The 19,006-nt window shown below is 50.3% G+C and overlaps 1 protein-coding gene across 1 annotated transcript in view; it reads left to right on the top strand.

The window, feature by feature from the left end:
* Positions 1–15,164: 15,164 nt before the first annotated feature.
* The window catches only part of NSFL1C (NSFL1 cofactor), a 113,373-nt gene continuing 109,531 nt past the window's right edge, over positions 15,165–19,006 (top strand). The window contains 1 exon segment of the mRNA XM_085619585.1: positions 15,165–15,346. Coding sequence (XP_085475711.1) covers positions 15,242–15,346 — 105 coding nt within the window. The 5' untranslated portion in view covers positions 15,165–15,241.

Raw genomic sequence — 19,006 nt, 5'->3', positions numbered from 1 at the left:
ATACGCGCTGTTTTAGTGCTAGCCTAAGCCTCAATTCACTAGAGCCGGTCCCGAAGTTCCAGGTCTCGCAAACACCAGGGGTCAATCCTGGAGAAGGCTGCCCTGTTAAGAAGGGGTCCCCTAATGGCCACCCCTACCGGAGAGTGATTTAAGATTTCCTGTGCCATATGCCCTGGGTTTATAAACTCGTTCACTCTGTCTTTCCGCGTGAAAAGGTAGTCAATCCTAGAAAAGGAGTTGTGTCACGCAGAGTAGTACGTATACTTCCTATTCGAGGGGTTATGTATTCGCCTTAGGTCTACCATACACAAGGCCGTCATGAAGTCTGCCAAGTCGCACTCTCCCCTCCTGCCCACTCGAGAGCTAGAACGATCCAGTTCCGGGTCCATGATGGCATTGGTATCCACACCAACCAGGAGGGAGCCCAAGGGCAACTCAAGTAAGAATGAACTGCGGTAGGGCAATTTTGTGTAGTCCCGGGGGTATGTAAATTGAGCAGAGTACAATGGTGCGCCCCTTCCATTTACTCGCAGCTGCCACAAAGCAGCCTACTTCGTCCGCCCACACGTTGGTTATGGTCAGAGGGCGCGCGCTGCGAACTCGACTTCCCACACCTCCAGCTCCAGAGGAGAATCCAGAATGAGCTGCCAGCCTATACCCAAATCGGTCCAGGGCTTTACATTTGCTACCCTTTAGATGCGTCTACTGAATCAACACTACGTCAGGGGAGTGTCTCTTAATGTACTGAAGGACATAGCTGCACTTCATTTTGTTACCCAATCAATTAACATTCCAGGTCCATACCCGTATACTAGACTGTTCCCCCATGATACAAGGTTAGGAGCTAACACCTATTAGTCCTCCCCTCTCCCAGACCCATCTGGTGGCAACCTGTTGTACGTGTTCAGCTATAATGGTCGTGAGCACATGTGCAAACATGTAAAACAACATTCCCACCCCCCCTGCAACCCTGTTCAGTGAGTAATAAACCTCCCACCTCCCAAACACACACAGTGCCTGAACTGGGTTATAGTAAATAGCAAAAAAAAGGGGGGCAGCATGCCAGCTGCCAGCGCAAAGCATCATATTACTGATGTATTACTGATACATCTAGACACATAAAGAAAGTCTCAGGAGCAACTTAGTCCTTTTTCTCATATCCCCTGATCTCGGAGTAGACTACTGTAGTGCAACGCCACAAGTGTCTCTGCAGCATTCTGTTCGAATGGCGAAACCCACTTCCCCAGCGCCATCATAGAACCCACCACCCCCTTCAAACCCCAAATCCAAGAAAAGAAGCATTTAGTGTCAATACTTGCGGGTGGAGAAATGCATGTCCTGTAACACTTATTGTTTATCGATGCTGCTCACGGCCATTCGTTCCATGCTCCATCTCGCGACTTTCAGCCGTGCTACCAACTGGATATTTCCGAAGGGTCTATTGTTATGGTGCCTTCCTTTGCTTTTTCTGCCAATTCAAAGTCTTTGTAATGGGGGTCCATGGCATCAAGCAACTTATCCTGCCAGGCGAACCAAGCCCTGTCAACACTGTGTATTTGCCATATTAGGTAAAGAAAGTTAGTAACTATGAGTCTATTACTGGAGTTGTTAGGACTTGATCAGCCATTTAAGGCCTGGGACATTCCAACCTTAGTTTCTGATTAATTTGTCTAAAGGGCTTTGGACCTTTGCATATATGTACTCCTCCACGTGAGTGATCGTCGATCAAACTGATGATATTGGATGAAAAAGTAAGGAATGTTTGATCAAAGCTTCCCGAAATATTGCAGATTTCTTATGAAGATGTTGCTTTTTTCTTCTCCTCTGAAAATGTGGATAATCTTTTATTCGGGCCAAACCAATTGAGGTCCAAATCACTATGGTGGTCAGAATCCGAATCATGGTGTAAAGGGGCCGGTGCGCAGGGTAATTATTGCGCAGCAGCGACCGCAATTAGGACGCGACTCAGATGTTTCTTTCCGTCGCGTGGTCCCGACTAACTCCGCCGGTCCACGCCCCTTTATTTTATCCCAACGCACGGCGTCATGCGCTAGCGCTAACACGTAGTCTCCGGGCGTGGGTAGACTGCACCGCTACCCCGCCTGAGAACACTACATTCCTTCTAACCTTTATTAAACATAAACAAACACCAACATTTTGATCTGTTACCAGGTCCAGGTGGGCCGCCTGCTCTCAGCTCCTGAACGGTCGCAGATCACAGTCCGCTGCGAGTCCTTGGTTCTTCACACGATGAAGTCCGCCAGACAGGAGGAGGGAGCTGGATTGCTCCTAAGGCCGTATCTGGACCGCTCTCCCCGTGATGATGATAGGAGCAGGGCCACTTCCTGCGAGACCCTGCCCGCCGGGGATCGCCCTGGTGAGTTAGACAGTCCTCCGTCTAGAGTTTCGAGCGGTGATGGTGTTCCTTGGTCAGACCTGTCCACCTCATCCATGGGGATAGTTCCTTGGCCATCTTCTACCTCCTCCACCACTCTCTGATGGCTTGGACCATCCTCCATAGTACCTAGCATTGGATGGTTGGGAGTTTCCGCATGGACCTTTTTGAAAGACGATACATTCCGAGTGAGTTCTTCTGTTCCTCTCCGGGCTTTTACCATCGTGCCGGTTCGCCGAATCACCGTCCACGGGCGCTGCTCAAACGGGAGACGGAATTTGCTCCCTGGGTGTCTGTCTTTGACATAGACCATGTCCCTTTCTTGGATGGTCGACGCTCTCGCTCTTCGGTTAACATTGGCCTGTTCGTTGGTACTGGTCCTTTTTGCTAGGACCCTTGTGGTGTTAATCTGGGAGGGGGCCCAGTTTGGGTGATGGGGAATAGTGTCTCGCACCACTCGACCCATGCTTGCTGGTCCCGGTGCTCTCTCTGTCGTGAGATGAGGCGTCAATCTGTACTCTCTCAGGAAACTATAGATGGCTCTCTCCAGGGGTGCTTCTTCCGCATGCGCAATGCGAATGGCCTTGTTGAGAGTGCGCATGAATCTCTCTACTTCCCCTTTTGCTTGGGGCCAGCGCTGTATCACTTTCCGATGTTGGATGCCCCAAGATTTGAGATAGTCGGCAAACTCTTGCCCCTGAAAGGGCGGGCCATTATCCGTCTTCACCACCTCAAAGATCCCGTGAGTTGCAATGATCTTCTCTATTTTGGGGATTACTTCCGTGGCTGTTTGAGCTCCCACGATTTCTATCTCAGGGTATTTCGTGTAATCATCGATGACTACGAGGGCGTAACGCCCATCCGGAAGATGCCCAAAGTCTATACTGACACACTCCCACGGTCGTCGGGGGTTGTCTTCAGTGATGACGGGGTGAGGACTATCCGGTTGGCCTGACATCTGGCACCATCTGCATGTTCTAACCGTCTGCTCGACCATTGGGTCCATCCCCGGAAACCACACCTTCGCTCTTAGCTGACCTTTTGTCTTCACCACACCCTGGTGCCCTCTATGTGCGAGGTCCACCGCTTGTTGAGCAAGGCTTGACGGGATCACCAGTCGAGGACCTCTGAGCAGGCACCCACTGCCGTCGACAGAGAGTTTGTCCTTGATCCGCATGATCGACTCGAGTATGGCCTTCGCTTGGGGAGTCCTTGGGGTCATCTTGGGCTGAATGGGGCGCCAGTCACTCGCCCGAGCTGCGGTGATGGCTAGCTGCAGACACTCATCATCCTGTGTGGCTTCCATTATAGCTTCATGGCTTATCGAAAGTGGTCTGGACCTTTCTGCTATGAAACGTACGTATTCCTCTGTGTTCTCGGCATCCTCTTCCTCTGCTTTGGTTGCGGCCCTCGGATGTCTCGAGAGGTAGTCAGCTGGATTGGATGACCCTGGTTTATATTCCACCCGGTAGTCATACCCTTGCAGTTGAAGGATCCATTTCTCTATCCTCGGGGGGAGGGGGGCTTGGATGCCGATCCTTGAAATAAGGGGATGAGGGGCTTATGGTCGGTGGAGACTGTAAATGGGTGTCCATACACGTAGACGTGGAAATGCCGACAGGCCCAGTGGATGGCGATTGCCTCTCTCTCTATATGGGAGTAGCGCTGCTCCGTGTCCGTCAGGGAGCGGCTTGCGTATGCAATCGGAGCCCATTCATCATTGCGTTGTAGCTGCGCAAGCACTGCCCCTAGCCCGTATGGACTGGCATCAACGGCGACATTGGTGGGCCGGGCCGGGTCGAAATACGACAGCGTGGTGTCAGCCAAAAGGGCTGCTTTAGTGTCCTTGAAGTCTTGGTCGGGCCCCACTGCCACGTGGTGGTTGACTTCGTCAGCTCCCTGAGGGGCTTTGTGAGGTTGGACAAATCCGGGTTGAAACGCCCACAGAAGTTTACCATCCCTAGGAAGCTCCGTACTTCCGAGATGTTGGAGAGTGCCAGGGCTTCCTGAACATCTCGTACCTTGTCAGGGTCTGGGGCTACTCCTTTGTCCGAGAACATGTAGCCAAAGTAACTGATTTTGTTCTTCAAGAACTGGCACTTTTCTTTGTGCAGGCGTCATGCGCCAGCGCTAACACGTAGTCTCCGGGCGTGGGTAGACTGCACCGCTACCCTACCGGAGAACATTACACATGGGTCTGGGGAAAGGCATCCAAATCATTGTCATATTGGTACGAAATGTCTGGTAAATGTTGTTTCGAGACTGCTTTTCTAATTTTTTTTTTTTTTTAAAACAATTTTTATTATTTTCTTTAACACAGTACAGTACAGCAAATGACAATTATCTAATCGATGTTCAGCCTGTAACAAAGTCTGAAGCAGTTCAGCCCCCCACCTCCCGGCAATCCCCCCACACAGGTGCCCACCCCAAACAGTCCCACCCCCAATGTTCACCATAGAGGCCTGCACCTCAGTCCGCATCAAGGGTCTCATCGTCAAGCGTTGGTGGTGGCTCGCATATATCTCCACGATATGTGTTCCATGCCCCCCATATTTTAGACCATTTTTGGGGACAACCCCTCCCTATGTATACTGAGCGTTCGGCTATCATAGCCCTATCCATGTCACGCCCCCATGCAGACAGAAGCGGCCCCCCTCCCACCCCCCATTTCTGCGCTATGTTCCGCTTAGCTAGCACGATGCCTACTGTGGCCCAACACTGAGCCTGCCTGCCCAAGTCGTTGGGCTCCCATACATTTAGCAGGCAGCGCCTGGGTTCCGGTGCAAGTGACACCCCCCCCGCCTGGGACAGCGTACGCATCACTCGCCTCCAGTATTCTTGGATTTTAGGGCACTCCCAGATGGTGTGGTAGAAGGTGCCCTCCTCCCCGCAGCCGCGCAGGCAGAATGGATGGGGTGCTCTTCCTATTTTGTGGAGTGTGTGCCTGGTGTAATAGGACCTATGCAGAATCCGGAGCTGTACCAACCGAAGCCTGGAAGGTATCCCTGCCTCCCGAGGGGACGCCAGCGCCTCCCTCCAGTCCGGGTCGTCAAAGTCCCCGACATCAGTGGACCACCTCTCTCGCAGGGTGCCCATAGGGTCCGGGAGATTATTTATTAGCTTACGGTACGTGAATGATGTCGCCCGCTGGGGCATATAATCTGTGAGCAGCCTATCCTCCAGTGGTGACGCTTCCGGAACCGTGGCTCCAGGCCCCAAAGCGGCGAACAGCGCATGTTTAATTTGGGTGTACCGGAACCATTCCGTGGGCGCCAGCTCATATTGTTGTTGGAGGCGCGCGAAGGTGATCACTGCACCCTTGTGCCACATGTCCCCCACCGTGGAGATCCCGATGTCATCCCATTTGTCGAAGCCCTTGCTATGTCGAAGTCTCCCGAGCCGTTTTGCATCCCACAAGGGGGTGAGCTGGGTCAAAACTCCTCTCCATCCCAGCCGGGCCTGGGCCGCGTGCCACGCGGCCACCGTTTGTCGCAAGGGGCCAATAAGGTCCGGGCCGAGCCTCCCATCATACAGGGGTGACAGCATACCTCTCGTGCCCAATATGGCTCTATCCGCTTTGAATGCCGGATCCGAGTGCGGGGCATGGAGCCAATAATTGATGACCTTGAGTTGCGTCGCCCAGTAATAAAGTTGGATGTCGGGCAGTGCTATCCCCCCGTCGTACCAGCCGCGGGTAAGTTTGGACTGTGCAATACGAGCCGGTCGGTTGTGCCACAGAAGACTAGACACCTGCGCCGCGATTGAGCGGAAGTACACCGGGGGCACTGGATATGGTGTGTTTTCGAGCACGTATAGGAAGCGAGGCAGGGACATCATCTTAAAGAGCGCCGCCCTCCCTAGTAGGGTCAGTGGCAGCGCCCCCCAGTGACGGACATCCCGACGAAGACGGTCCAGCGGGGGCTGAAGATTCTTCTGATGGAATACCGCTGGGTCCACAGTGATGTGGACACCCAGATACTTGAACGACCCCTCCGCCACCCTGAGGGGGCAATCCGCCGGTAGTTGCGGCGGAGGGCCACACAGCACGTACATGACGGATTTAGACCAATTTATCGTGTACCCCGATGCCTTGCCGAAGACCCTGCATATATTGAGCAGCGTGAGGATGGAACGCCGTGGGGAGGCGAAGTACAACAGGATGTCATCTGCGTAGAGAGAAACCCTGTCCTCCCAGCCATCTGACCATCGGAGTCCCCTAATCGAGGGTTCCCAGCGTATCCACGCCGCCAGCGGCTCCAACACCAGGGCAAACAATAAGGGCGACAGGGGGCAACCTTGGCGCGTGCCACGCGACAAGGGGAAATCACCCGACATATGCCCGTTGGCCGCAACATGAGCCAACGGCTTAGTGTACAGGAGTCGAATCCAGGCGCAGAATTTGGGCCCGAATCCCAGATGGCGAAGGACCGCGAACAGGAAGGGCCACTCGACCATGTCGAACGCCATTTGTGCGTCCAACGACAGAAGCACCGCCGGCTCGCTCACCTGACTCGTCCGGGCCAACACACCATGCAGTCGCCGCAGGTTGTGGGACGTACTTCTGCCGGGCATAAAGCCGGACTGGTCCGGATGTACAATGTCGGTGAGGTGCGGCGTTAGTCTAGCCGCCAGCAGCTTGGCCAGAATCTTGGCCTCTGCGTTGAGGAGCGAGATAGGGCGGTAGGAGGTGCACTCCTCCGCCGGCTTGCCCGGCTTCGGGAGGACCACAATAGTTGCCGTGCGCTGATCCGGAGGGAGTTCGCCACGCTGTAAACTGTCGGTAAACATAGCGAGCAGGTGAGGGGCCAGCGTCCCTATCAACCTCTTATACAGCTCAACCGGGATGCCGTTAGGACCCACCGCCTTACCCGACTGAAGCGCTCCCACCGCAGCCTCTATTTCGTCCACCGTCAGATCGGCCTCCAAGGCCGCCATTGCGGCGGGGGATAACCTGGGCATGTCCAGATCTTGAACATACGACATCGCCTCCTCCTCCGACATGGAAGAAGCGGAGGAGTAGACCGCAGCGAAGTGGCCCGCCAGGGTGTCCACAATATCGCGCGGGTCCGTTGCCCTCTGACCCTCCCCCGAAATGAGTTGCGCAATCCACCTGGAACCACCCTCCCTTCTATCTAACCATGCCAGCAGCTTCCCTGTCTTGTCCCCGACATCGTAAATTCTGTGTCGCGTGGCCTCGAGCCGTCGCCTGGTACAGTCCGCCAGGTGCTCCTTATATTTCACCTGCGCCACCTGTAATTCCCGGGAGGTTGCCGGCGATGGATGTGCGGCCTGCTGTGCCTCTGCCGCGGCAAGATCCGCCTCTAGCGACTGTAGCTCCAGATGCCGCGCGCGTCGGTGCGCCGCGATGGAGGCGACCGCGTGTCCTCTCAGGACCGCTTTGTACGCCTCCCAGAGGGTAGCCGGAGAGTCTACCGACGAGGAATTTTCTTGGAAGTAGAGACTCGTAGCCTTCCCGAGTGTCTTGCAGACTTCGGGAACCTGGAGATAACCCGGGTACAAGGGGGGGACACGGCGTCTGGTTAGCTGGTAGCGGGTGTATTGTAGAAGTAGCGGTGAGTGATCCGATATGCCCCTGGGCCTGATTTCCACACTGTCTACATATTGGAGACTGCCCTGCGAACCCAGGAAGTAGTCTATTCTGGTCAAACTTTTATGCACCCCCGAGTAGTATGTGTAATGGCGCTGTGTTGGGTGATGAAGCCTCCATATATCTGCCAGTCCGAGTGCCTCGAAGAAGCTCCCAAGGCGAGACGCTCCCCCTCCACCAGCCCGCTCCGGGTGGCGGTCAAGCAGGCCGTCCACCACCGCATTAAAGTCGCCGCCCACTATAAGCTCTCCCTCTGGTAGATCAAGCAAGAAGCTGCTCAGCGCAGGGAGAGTCCCAGCATGCAGGGCAGGGGGAATGTAGACCGAAACAATATTCAGGGGGCGTCCCTCCCATTGGGCATGTAACGCCGCAAACCTCCCCGAACCGTCCGCCCGGGTGCCTTTTATGATTAACGGGGACTGTTTCTTTACCAGTATACCCACCCCGCGGGAACCAGAGGAGAAGTCAGAGTGTATCACCATCTTGTACCCCCATCTATCCATCGCTTTACTAGCAGTGCCCATTAGGTGGGTCTCCTGCAACAGGACCACCGCAGGGGAGCATCTCTTGAGACTCTGGAGGACCAAACCCCTCTTAATCTTATCGCCTAAGCCGCGCACGTTCCATGTAAGGAGGGAGAGAGGCTGCGCCGGAGTGAGGGGGACCCCACTGGAACGCCCTAGCGTCGTGTCAGCCATTCTCGCGACAGGAGCAGCGCAGAACTGGTGCTATGAACGGAGCGGCACCGGCCGTGCCTACATTGCATGGTGCGTGTACTGTGTGTTGAACCATATACAACCGTATAATCAAAAAAATTGTAAAACAAAACTTGCAAACATTCCCTCACCCCCCCCCCTCCCTGCCTCCCTGCCATACGGACTCCAAACTGCCCGCCACCCCAACTCAGCAGAGTGCTCAGATCCCAAGTCCCCAAACAGTACTTGCGTGTAGTGGAGCGGGCGGTCCGAGGAAGACCATATACTCCCCTTTGGACAAAGTTCAACTGATCACCCCTGGAAATATCGTTGAGCCGACGTCGTCTAGCTGCACAAGGCCTCCACTGCGAGGCATCCCGGAAGGCAGTCTCTAGCATTCAGCGCGGAGTCTCGCCGCCGATCAGGGTCGGTCCATTGTCTCCCCTCCCGGATCCAGGTCGCCGGCGTCCGTCGCCCCCTCTGATCGTCGCCTCCGCCTGTTCGATCTCCCAGGGCCGCCCGCCGGCCTCCAGCCCTCGAGCCAGTCGTGCGCCTCTTCCGGCGTCTCGAAGAACAGGGTCTTGCCCTCCGCCACCACCCGAAGGCGCGCCGGGAAGATCATGGAGTAAGGCAATTCGCGGTCCCTCAGCGTCTTCTTGACCTCCTGGAAGCTTCTCCGCCGTGCCGCCACCGCCGCCGTGAAATCCGGGAAGAACGACACCATCGAGTTCTGAATCCGTAACGGTGGCGCCACCCGGGCCGTCTGCAAGATGACATCCCTGTCGCGGTAATTGAAGATGCGGGCCAGCACCGGTCGAGGGGGCGCCCCTACCTTGGGCTTACCCCCGGGCACTCTGTGGGCGCGCTCCACCGAAAAGAATGAAGAGAGACCCCGAGGCTGCAGTTTGGTTTTTATTAAGTCCTCTATGTATAAGTCCATGGCGGCTTTCCCCTCACTCTCGGGAATTCCCGTTATGCGAACGTTATTGCGCCGGGATCGCCCTTCCTGATCGTCCATCTTCGCCGCCATTTGTTTCGCTTCGGCCTCCAACTGGGACACCCGCTGGAGCAGGAGCGTAGTGTCGCTCGTCAAAGCCGCCGTGGTGCGCTCCACATCCGTGACCCTGGACGACATTTTTTGGAAGTCCGCCCTGAGCAAGGACACATCCGTGGAGATGGATCCTACCGTGGTCTGCACTTTGTTAAGGGCAAGCATTATGTCCTCCAGTGTCACTTTAGGCGCCTCTGCCACCGCATCAGCCCCGTCCGACCTCCCGGCCCCCACGGCCGCGTCCTTACTGTAGGCAAATTTGTCCAGCTTACCCTGCTGGTGCGTGCGAGTCCCTTTCCCGGACATCGTGGGGCCGTCGGGCGCCGTCTCGGGCCGCTGCTTCTCGCCACTCAGACGGCCGGAGGGGGGGCAAGGTCACCACGCAACGCGGGAGCAGCAAATAGGCCTCCAATCCACCGGACGGCCACCGGCCCACCACAGCGGCAGCTCCCGCCTCGCCAGTCGCGCCTCCCTCTTGCGGATCACGGCAGCGATAGTTCCTCCGCAGGGACCGCCGCAGACTGCTCTCAGTGCGGGGCGCTCTCACCAGGCCCCAGGGCGCGGACAATCACGGCCTGCTCCCGCGCTGCCACCCTCAATCTGGCGGCGCACCTCGGTCCCCGCCGGGATCGGTCACAGTCCCCGGCTCCGGCTCACTGCAGCCGCCCGCACCTGCGCCCCCCACGGGGCCGCGCCGGTGTCGGGGCGACGCCCCCGGGGAGCACAGCGCCGGACGTCGCTTCTCAGGATGCGCTCGGGGACAATACTCCCCCCGCAAAGCTCGGGGCGCTACCTCCCGGTCCCAGGTCGCGGGCGGCTCCGGTCCGTCCCAGCGTCGCCGTCGTCCGTTGCTCCGGTCGCTTCAGGGCACAGCCACTGCCCAGGCTCAGGCACAGCACGGGCGGACCTCCTAGTAATCGAGGCCCCGGTCGCGGCCGGTGGCACAGGCCGCCTCCAACGGGACGACGCCGCTCAGACTCAGGAGCACCCAGGAGCCCCGGAGGCGGCTCAGCCGGCGCCGCTTCCTCCCGGTTACCAGCACAGCGCCGGTGGGGATATGTGGTGATGAGGATCAGTGTGCGGATGGCAGGGGAGTCGGCCTCACCCTCGGAGCTCCGTTAGGCTGCGGCCATCTTGCTTGGCTGCTAGCCACGCCCCCGCTTTTCTAATTTTTGAGGGTTGGTTTTGTGACAGACTGCTCTCGACATCTGAGGAGCTGTCCACCTCAATCAAATTACTGATAAAGTCAAACCTTCTATATGCAGAGGTTCCTACATAATCTGAAAGCCCCATTTTGACTTATAGAGAATGTTTGATTAGTGTTTTGCATTTGAGCTTACAAGGGAATTAGGCCACAGATGAATCAGACTTTGTATGCAATTTGTTGCTTTGGCCTGCTCCCACCAGCAATTATGGTTTGGGCCGATGAAATTATGTTTCTTACATTCCTGTCACTATCCTGCCCAATAGATTCCATAGAAGCATTAACTGTGCATTTTACTAAATTATGAATTACATTTTTTCTGAAACTTTCTACATTTTTTTCCATGCTCCCTTTTTGGGATGGATCTGCCATTTTATTTTTCAGGAAAATAAAGTTTTAAATAAATAAAGTCTTGTGTTGGTTTTACAAATGATATAATAACAATAAAGTTTTAAAAATTCAAATATGGTAAAGAAAAGAGTAATAAACCTAACGAAAAGTGATTGGGCTTGTTTTCTTGAGATGTCTGAGGCATGGTCTGAATAGGCAATGGGTGCGAGGCATAGTTTGAAAGGCCACTAGTGTAGGAATGCAGCATGTAGAAAGATTCTTGAGGTGGAGCAAAGCAAAGCAAATGTCAAAAACCGGCGCTGAGAAAAGCTGTCTATTCCAATGTTACAAACCTTGGGGGAATGATGGTGAGCGTGGAAACTGGAGAGAGCGAAAATGCTCTGCTTGATAAGGCAGCCTCGGGGAGTCAGACGCAGTCACAGAGCGCTACTTCCTGCCAGATGAATAAACTGGTTGTAAGATCAGTAATTAACCTGGGAAGAAAAAATATTTTTCAAAGAAAACTTGGGCTTGTCTATAGTAGCACAGGTGGAAACATATTTGCCCATTTCCTTGATGAAGGAATCCCCAAATAGAAGGCCATTGGCTTGTGGACCCTCTTCTTTAGCTGCAAGGCGATTCAGTTTAGGGTCTATTTTTAGCAGAAGGCTCTTGCGTCTTTCTTAAGAGATATACATACGCATTAGTATTACCCAGTATACATATGGCACACTGTGCCCAATTAGATAGGGTATCGGGGTCAACTTGTTCACCCTCCATTTTGACTCCTCTACCAAATCCAGGATTCTGGTTAAGGGACTAACTAAATCCCAAATCCTGTCCTGGCAATTTGACCAGGCCCTATCAACTCCTTTTTAGGGGTCCTTGCCAAACTTGGTAAAAAAATAACATAATGGGGCATATGACAGGGGAATCAGCTGTTTTATTGGGAAGAGACGGACGAGGGCATTTGGATTTTAGTTTATTTCCGGAAGATTGATCCAGGGCATGTCTTAACTAAAAAGAAACATAACCTGAAACATGCTTAGAAGGGAACCAGGCAGTGATGTGATGAATTAAAACAGGATCAAACATAGGTTTACCTAAATGATCCACTAGATCATTGGACACTGAGTGAGAAACACCACTATCAGAGGGAGACCTTTTACACCCTTACACCTGAGGCCCATCAGAAAAGCTATTAATATTAGAACTAGCGTTACCCAAGACATCATAATCATCATTATCAGTGTCCTATAAATTTGGAATATTAAGGGGAGCCCTGAAAAGAAAAATTGCAGGTGGGAGGACCAGCTTTGTAAGAAACGCCTTTAGAGAGCACACTCTAAGTTGCCACACGTTTCTTTTCTTTCTTAGAAGGAGAACGGCCATGTAACAATTTGGAAATAGAAGCCTCGAGTGTCTTGGAAACATTCAGCATGGAGACAGATACTGCCTGCTGAACTGAATCCTTAATGAAGGATTCTACATTTTCCTTCAAAGACTGAGATTCATCATCTTCAGACATTATGAGCAGGTAGAAACTAGCAAATCTTGATAAAAGGGCGGTCTGAAATGGTAAATACACAAAAGAAAGGGGCTGAAGGGTTAAACTAAGCCCAAGGAGGAGACTCCTTTAATGAGAAGGGCCTACAGTATGGAGAGGCATGGCCGGAGGCGGGCTGCAAGCTGGGAAGCCTCACCGACAAAAGCAGATTGCAGCAAGCGAGTAGGACGCTCAAAATGTGACTGCGAAGGCAGGGAAATCCCCGCAGGCGAGAGCAAGGAGTGCGGCCTGCCGCGATGACAGGAATAAAGCGTGCATGCAGAAACAAGCAGGCTTTTCTACACAGTAAAAACCATAAATAATCATATAACAACAACTAACAATAACGACAGAAATTCCATTAACTGATAGGAGTAATGAATAATGAATGTTACGAGCAGAGTACTTATCTTGACTGTGAGCAGCAAGAAAAGAGGATTTGTTGCACCCAGTCAGGTTCGTTATTAAGGTGTACGTCGTCCTTTTGGTTGTTCCATTACGATGAAATGTTAGAAGTTCTTTTCCCAGGGTTTCTGGGTAATGTAGTTTTCTTCTCTTGGCTGCTGTATATTAAATGCAAGAAAAAGATAAACATAATGTGACCCTCCGGTCTTGTAATAAAATTCTGGATATATTATAGTCATATAATTGATTGTACATTGCTTGAATTATTATTTGATTGTTGTCGTTTCCTTGTCCTTGTGTGCCTGTGCATGTAAGAGCCTTGCACGCTGTTTAAGAATGTTGACAGGGTCTAACGGTTGGTGTTCAGAAGTTACGATTTTTTGTAGCAAGATGCGAAGCGAGTGGCAATAAACACGTTGTGCTCCTTAACTGTGCCTGTGTCATTACTACAGGGGTCTATTTCATACATGCCAACATTTTAGAACGGGAAAGTGGGCAATATTTAAAAAAGTCAGGGGAATGTATCTTCCCATTGATTTCTATTAAAGCAGATGCAATTTCAGGTGGGAGACAGCTAAAATAAAGCTATTTTTTGTAGTTCTTCTACCTTTTCTATGCATGATGAGGTGATTGTTGTAGATAAAGAAGCCAATGAAATCCAGCGTTAGTTAAACATAGTGCTTGTTTATTTGATGTAAAAGCTTACAATTAAAAACAGGAGGCCGCCACACATTTCTCCCAAGCCCAAACCTACAAAAGACCCCCAACATTCTACTCCCAGTACTTTATCATCTAAATCCCTCTAAATTATATTACATCTCAAATGTTCTATTCTATACTTACTGTGAATATATAACTGTGATCCAGTCCAGGATTTTTCTTTGGATTCTGGGACTTTTAGCCTTGTTTATTCCATTATGAAACTAGGACTACAAGTCCTAGAATTCAAAGATAAAAAACCTTGATTGGAACAGTGCATTACACATGAAATACTTGGCAGCTATGCTTTTTGGCTTCAAAAATCAGGATGAGGCCTCAATATGATCTGTTAGCATGTATACTATTTATAACTTTATAATGAGACAGCTGCGTTGCCTACATTTGTAGTCTCGAACCAAGGAGTACTGGGTATTGTAGTATTTCCATTGTATTTAAAGTCCTGGCTGCAATGTAATAAAAAAAATCAGCAAGGAAGACGGTATAACAATACGAACCTCAGTTTTTGACATAAAACACTAAAATACGGCAGCAGTTTCTTATTGAAACGTTCAAGACTTTCTCTAGTTTTAGCAGAACCAGCGCTCACAGGTTCTATAACACGTGAAACATTAAACTTCTAGAATGGCTGGCTTTGTGCAACACCTTTTGCTAGCAACAAAGGGGGGGGGGGGTTAAAGCTTTCTGGCCTTTTATCCTTTCTTTATATCCACAGACAGTATAATAATACGAGCCTCCGTTTTTGACATAAAACACTAAAATACGGCATTATTTTCTTATTGTAACTTTCAAAACTTTATCTAGTTTTAGCAGGACCGGCGCTGAACAGTTTCTATTCACGTGACACATAAAACTTCTAGAATGGCTCATGGCTGGCTCTTTCTGGCCTAATGTCCTTTCTTTATATCCGTTTCGAGAGTTGGTTAAGATATCAGACATAACCTCGAGAGAAAACTAAAAAAAAAAATGTTACAACTATTGAATTAATCATTTGGAGAAGCTGCAATCAATCGCATAAAGATGCTAAACTGGACAGAAGCGGGCCGCATATATGATTATAGTTGAAGCCCTCGAGACGAACAGGGCTTTTCGCCATGATGATTATAGAGAAAACGCCTGTCCCGGATGTGATTCTCTGCTGTCCGTCAGATCTGGAGACCGGCACGTTCTAACGTTAGTAACCATAGAGATGTGACCGATCTGTGCCAGAAATCATAGAGTTGGTGCTGGGAACCATAGAGCGCATGCGGTTGTTCCTCGTCGGAGCGCTGTGATCGGCGCACACTGAAGATGGCTCAGCTACAGCAGGAGGCGGTGCGGGAGTTTGTGGCAGTGACCGGGGCCGAGGAAGAGAGGGCGCGCTTTTTCCTGGAGTGCGCTGAGTGGAACCTACAGGTGCAGTTGGGAGTCTGGGTTTGGGAGATCAGAAACAACCAATAAAACTTAGCGCTAGAAACGGCCATCATCCCCTATCATCAAGTCTGGGAGAGAGCAGTTTCCCTTTCACTCCTTCGATAGTCCATTCTATGGTATAGAGCCAACCCAACCGTCATGATGGCCCATCAACACCCCCCGTCTACCCCCTCACCCCTTCAAATGGTACATTACTTCCCCACCTCATTCCATCTCATAGAGTGTTCACCATCGTACTCTTGATCCACCCTGGTAGCAGGTGCAAAACACACTTCATCTGATCTGGTGCAGCCGCCCAGCCTCGCCTCATTCAATTTGATAGAACTACTGTGTTTTCCCTTCCCATGCCCGGTCTGCACATCAGTATATCAGGTCTAATCTGGTGCAGTCGGAGGAACTGGAATTATAAAACCGTGGGAAACCCCATTTTGTGACAGTGGTAGGAAATTATGTGGTATAAAAAGTCAAATCATGCAGCAGTGTGTGGTAAATTCAGTGGTAGTGTTCTCGGTTTTGTCATCGGCACACATTGCTACAAAAGTGATCCCTATGTTATGCAGCCTAGAAAGGTATCTTCCAATGGAAACGTATACAGGTTCACCAGATCTTATTGGAAATGGTATTCTCTAAGAAATAACGATCAGTACCGCCTTAACAAAAAAATTCACCTCATTAATCCCGGTTTAATATAATAATCAACAGCTGAGACATGACTAGACAACTTTTACAAATTGTCTGTTACTTCCATTCACCGCAGGTGTTTTGTTTTATATTAACATTTGATCCGTTTGAAATAAGATCAGTTGTTTTAATTCATTAAAATTTGCCAGTTATTCGGCAGAGGGTTGTAAAGTGTAGTAAATCCATTATTACACAGTTCACTCCATAGGTGTACCCTATGCTTTAAATAGAAATAACGATGTGCAGCAACGGTGAGAATTGCATGTACTCCTCCTTTGAAAATAAAGAAGTGCAGGTACTCAGTTCAGGACAGTGCATGCCCATTTAAAGCATTGGGCGTACCAATTTTGTTTGCTGGCCTTGGGTATAGTTGGTGCAATCATAACACAAATATTGGTATGACACCCTGTTTCTGCTTGAAACTAGTTGTTCACAATCATACACACACTGTTTTTCTGGCTACCTACTACTATAACTACCAGAAAGAGGGCAATTTCAAGGATTGGACGAGGTAGGCTCACTCATGTAATGTGACATGCTTCATCATTTGCCACCTCGTCCCTCCCTGGTGAGATAGTACTATCAGGGCGGACTCGACCTCAGGAGGTGGTTGGCCTGAGGGAGTTCTTAGAAAGAATTTGTTTTTTTCTGGGTAAAAAACTTGGATCCAGTTTCGAAGTTAAAAAAGCCTTAGGATAAACCACAAAGTATCCTTTATTCAAGTGGTATCCTAGTCTTGTTTAAAAACACCAAAGTACATATTAATAGCCATACATTTTACCATAGCTTATTGTGGTAATATCAAAACAGATGGCACAAAATGAACAAAATTATCAATCCTTAACATTCAGTGGGAGGGGGCTGGAGGGATGAGGTATCTTACAAAACAATCCACAGTTTGTTGGACTTTAAATGAAAAGATAAAATATTGTTAAGCAATTAAGCACATTGTTCTAAACATACATCGGTATGTCATGACTGGTCAGTGCCGTTATTTATTCAGCAACTGTTTGTGTGAGTGTGTAAGTTAGGGGTTTCAGTTTCACCTTGGGAGCTCTGTTGTCTGATGCTGAGGCATTGTTTAGCCGTGGGGGGGGGCGGTGTGTTGTGTGTAGCCGCATGCCAAGCCCTCGCCCATTGTGAGAATAGGGCCCAGATGTCCTTGGGTCTGGACGCTGGAGGCATCCGTTCCCAGAAAATTGTTACCAAAGGGTATTATTAGGGGAAATATGCGGATATAATGACCTATGTGTGTCACGGAGTTGGTGACACTATCATACCAACATGTTCCTGCCTATAGTTTTTATCCAAATGGTGTAAGGCATTCATGAGGGCCAAATCTATATGTCCCTACTCTACAGTAGTGTTAGTGTAGAGTCCTATAGAAGATATGCAGAGAGGACCTACCTCTCTTTTAGAAATTCCAGTCTGCTGTTCCTTGGACCTAGGACCATTTGGGGTACGCTACCTTGAAAGTGTAACAGCAGATAGCCACCCGAACAGACCATTTGGCAACTAGCATTTTAAAACTAGGTTAATAGACCTGAAATTTCCAAAAGAGAGGTAGGTCCTCTCTACATATCTTATAGGGGACTTTGCACTAATGCTACTGTAGTGTAGAGACACAGAGATTTGGCCCTGATGAATGCCTTAGACCGTTTGGCTAAAAGCTATAGGCAGAAACATGTTGTCATGATGGTGTTACCAATTCAGTGACGCATATAGGTCATTATAACCGCGTATATCTCCTGATAATACCCTTTGGTGTTTTTAAACAAGCCTAGGATACCCCCTGAATAAAGGATATTTTGTCATTTTTCCTAAGGCTTTTTTAACTTTGAAACTGATCCAAGTTTTTTTTAATAAATAAATAATTTCTAAGAACTCCCTCGAGCTAGCCCCCTCCGAGGTTGTCTGCCCTGGTAGTACCATCTCATCAGGGTGGGACGAGGTGGCAAATGATGAAGCATGTCATATTATATAAATTAGCCTACCTCGTCCAGTTCTTGAAATCGCCCTCTTTCTGGGAGTTAGAGTAGTAGTAGGTAGCTAGAAAAACATTAGTATATGTATGCTTGTGAACACCCGGTTTCAAGCAAAACACAGTGTCACGCCAATTTTTGTGTTGTGATTCTAAGAGTAGGGGCAGGCATGAGCCCTTTTGTGCACTTTTTTTCTCTTTTTGTGTGTTATGGTATAGTTGCTGCAACCCTCGCATCTGATATAGTTGAGCTGCAGAGCTTCGTGCAGTATTTGACCAAGCACAGCAACTGTCCTTACTCATCTGATGTGGTACACTAAAACGACCATTAGCTGACGCCCAAATCTCATCTCCTACAAAATCCTCACAAAAAACATAATTTTGGATTGAAAAGAAGTAACCCCTTACACTCAATCTGAGCAACAACACACACACCTCCCCCCCCCCCCCCCCCCCAACCACCTCCTAAAGCAACAAGACCCGGCCTATATACATGCACACTTCATCTGCTACAGCAGCAACGCCCCACCTCTGATGTAGAAACTGCACCCCTACGGTCTCAGCTGATTTGTTATAGTACTTTTAACGTCGTACAAAATAACATTTTGATCTGGTGCTGGGAGTAGAATTCCCCCCCCCCCCCCCCCCCCCCACAGCTCATCTGATCTGGTATAGTCACAGCATCAACCCAATCACCCACAAACCCATCTGATTTAGTGTTCAGCAGCACCCTTTGCCACACACACCACATCTGTCTGATAAATCAGAAAACTCTCCTGCAACCAATATCGTTTGGCCTTGTATACCTATGGTTTCTGCTCCCACATTTCATCTTATCCGGTACAGCAACAGCATCCCCTGCCTCACACCTTGTCTAAGCATGAATGTAGCAGCATCTCTCCTAAGCACTATAGCAAACCTGGTACAACTGCAACGCTAACTTGCATGCACCGCTGCTTCTCTGGTACACCTCATCCCAC

The sequence above is a fragment of the Triturus cristatus genome, chromosome 7, assembly GCF_964204655.1.
Source record: "Triturus cristatus chromosome 7, aTriCri1.1, whole genome shotgun sequence".
NCBI classification, from domain to species: Eukaryota; Metazoa; Chordata; class Amphibia; order Caudata; family Salamandridae; genus Triturus; species Triturus cristatus.
The sequence above is the reverse complement of the archived record's forward strand: the minus strand, read 5'-3'. Positions and strand labels throughout refer to the sequence as shown.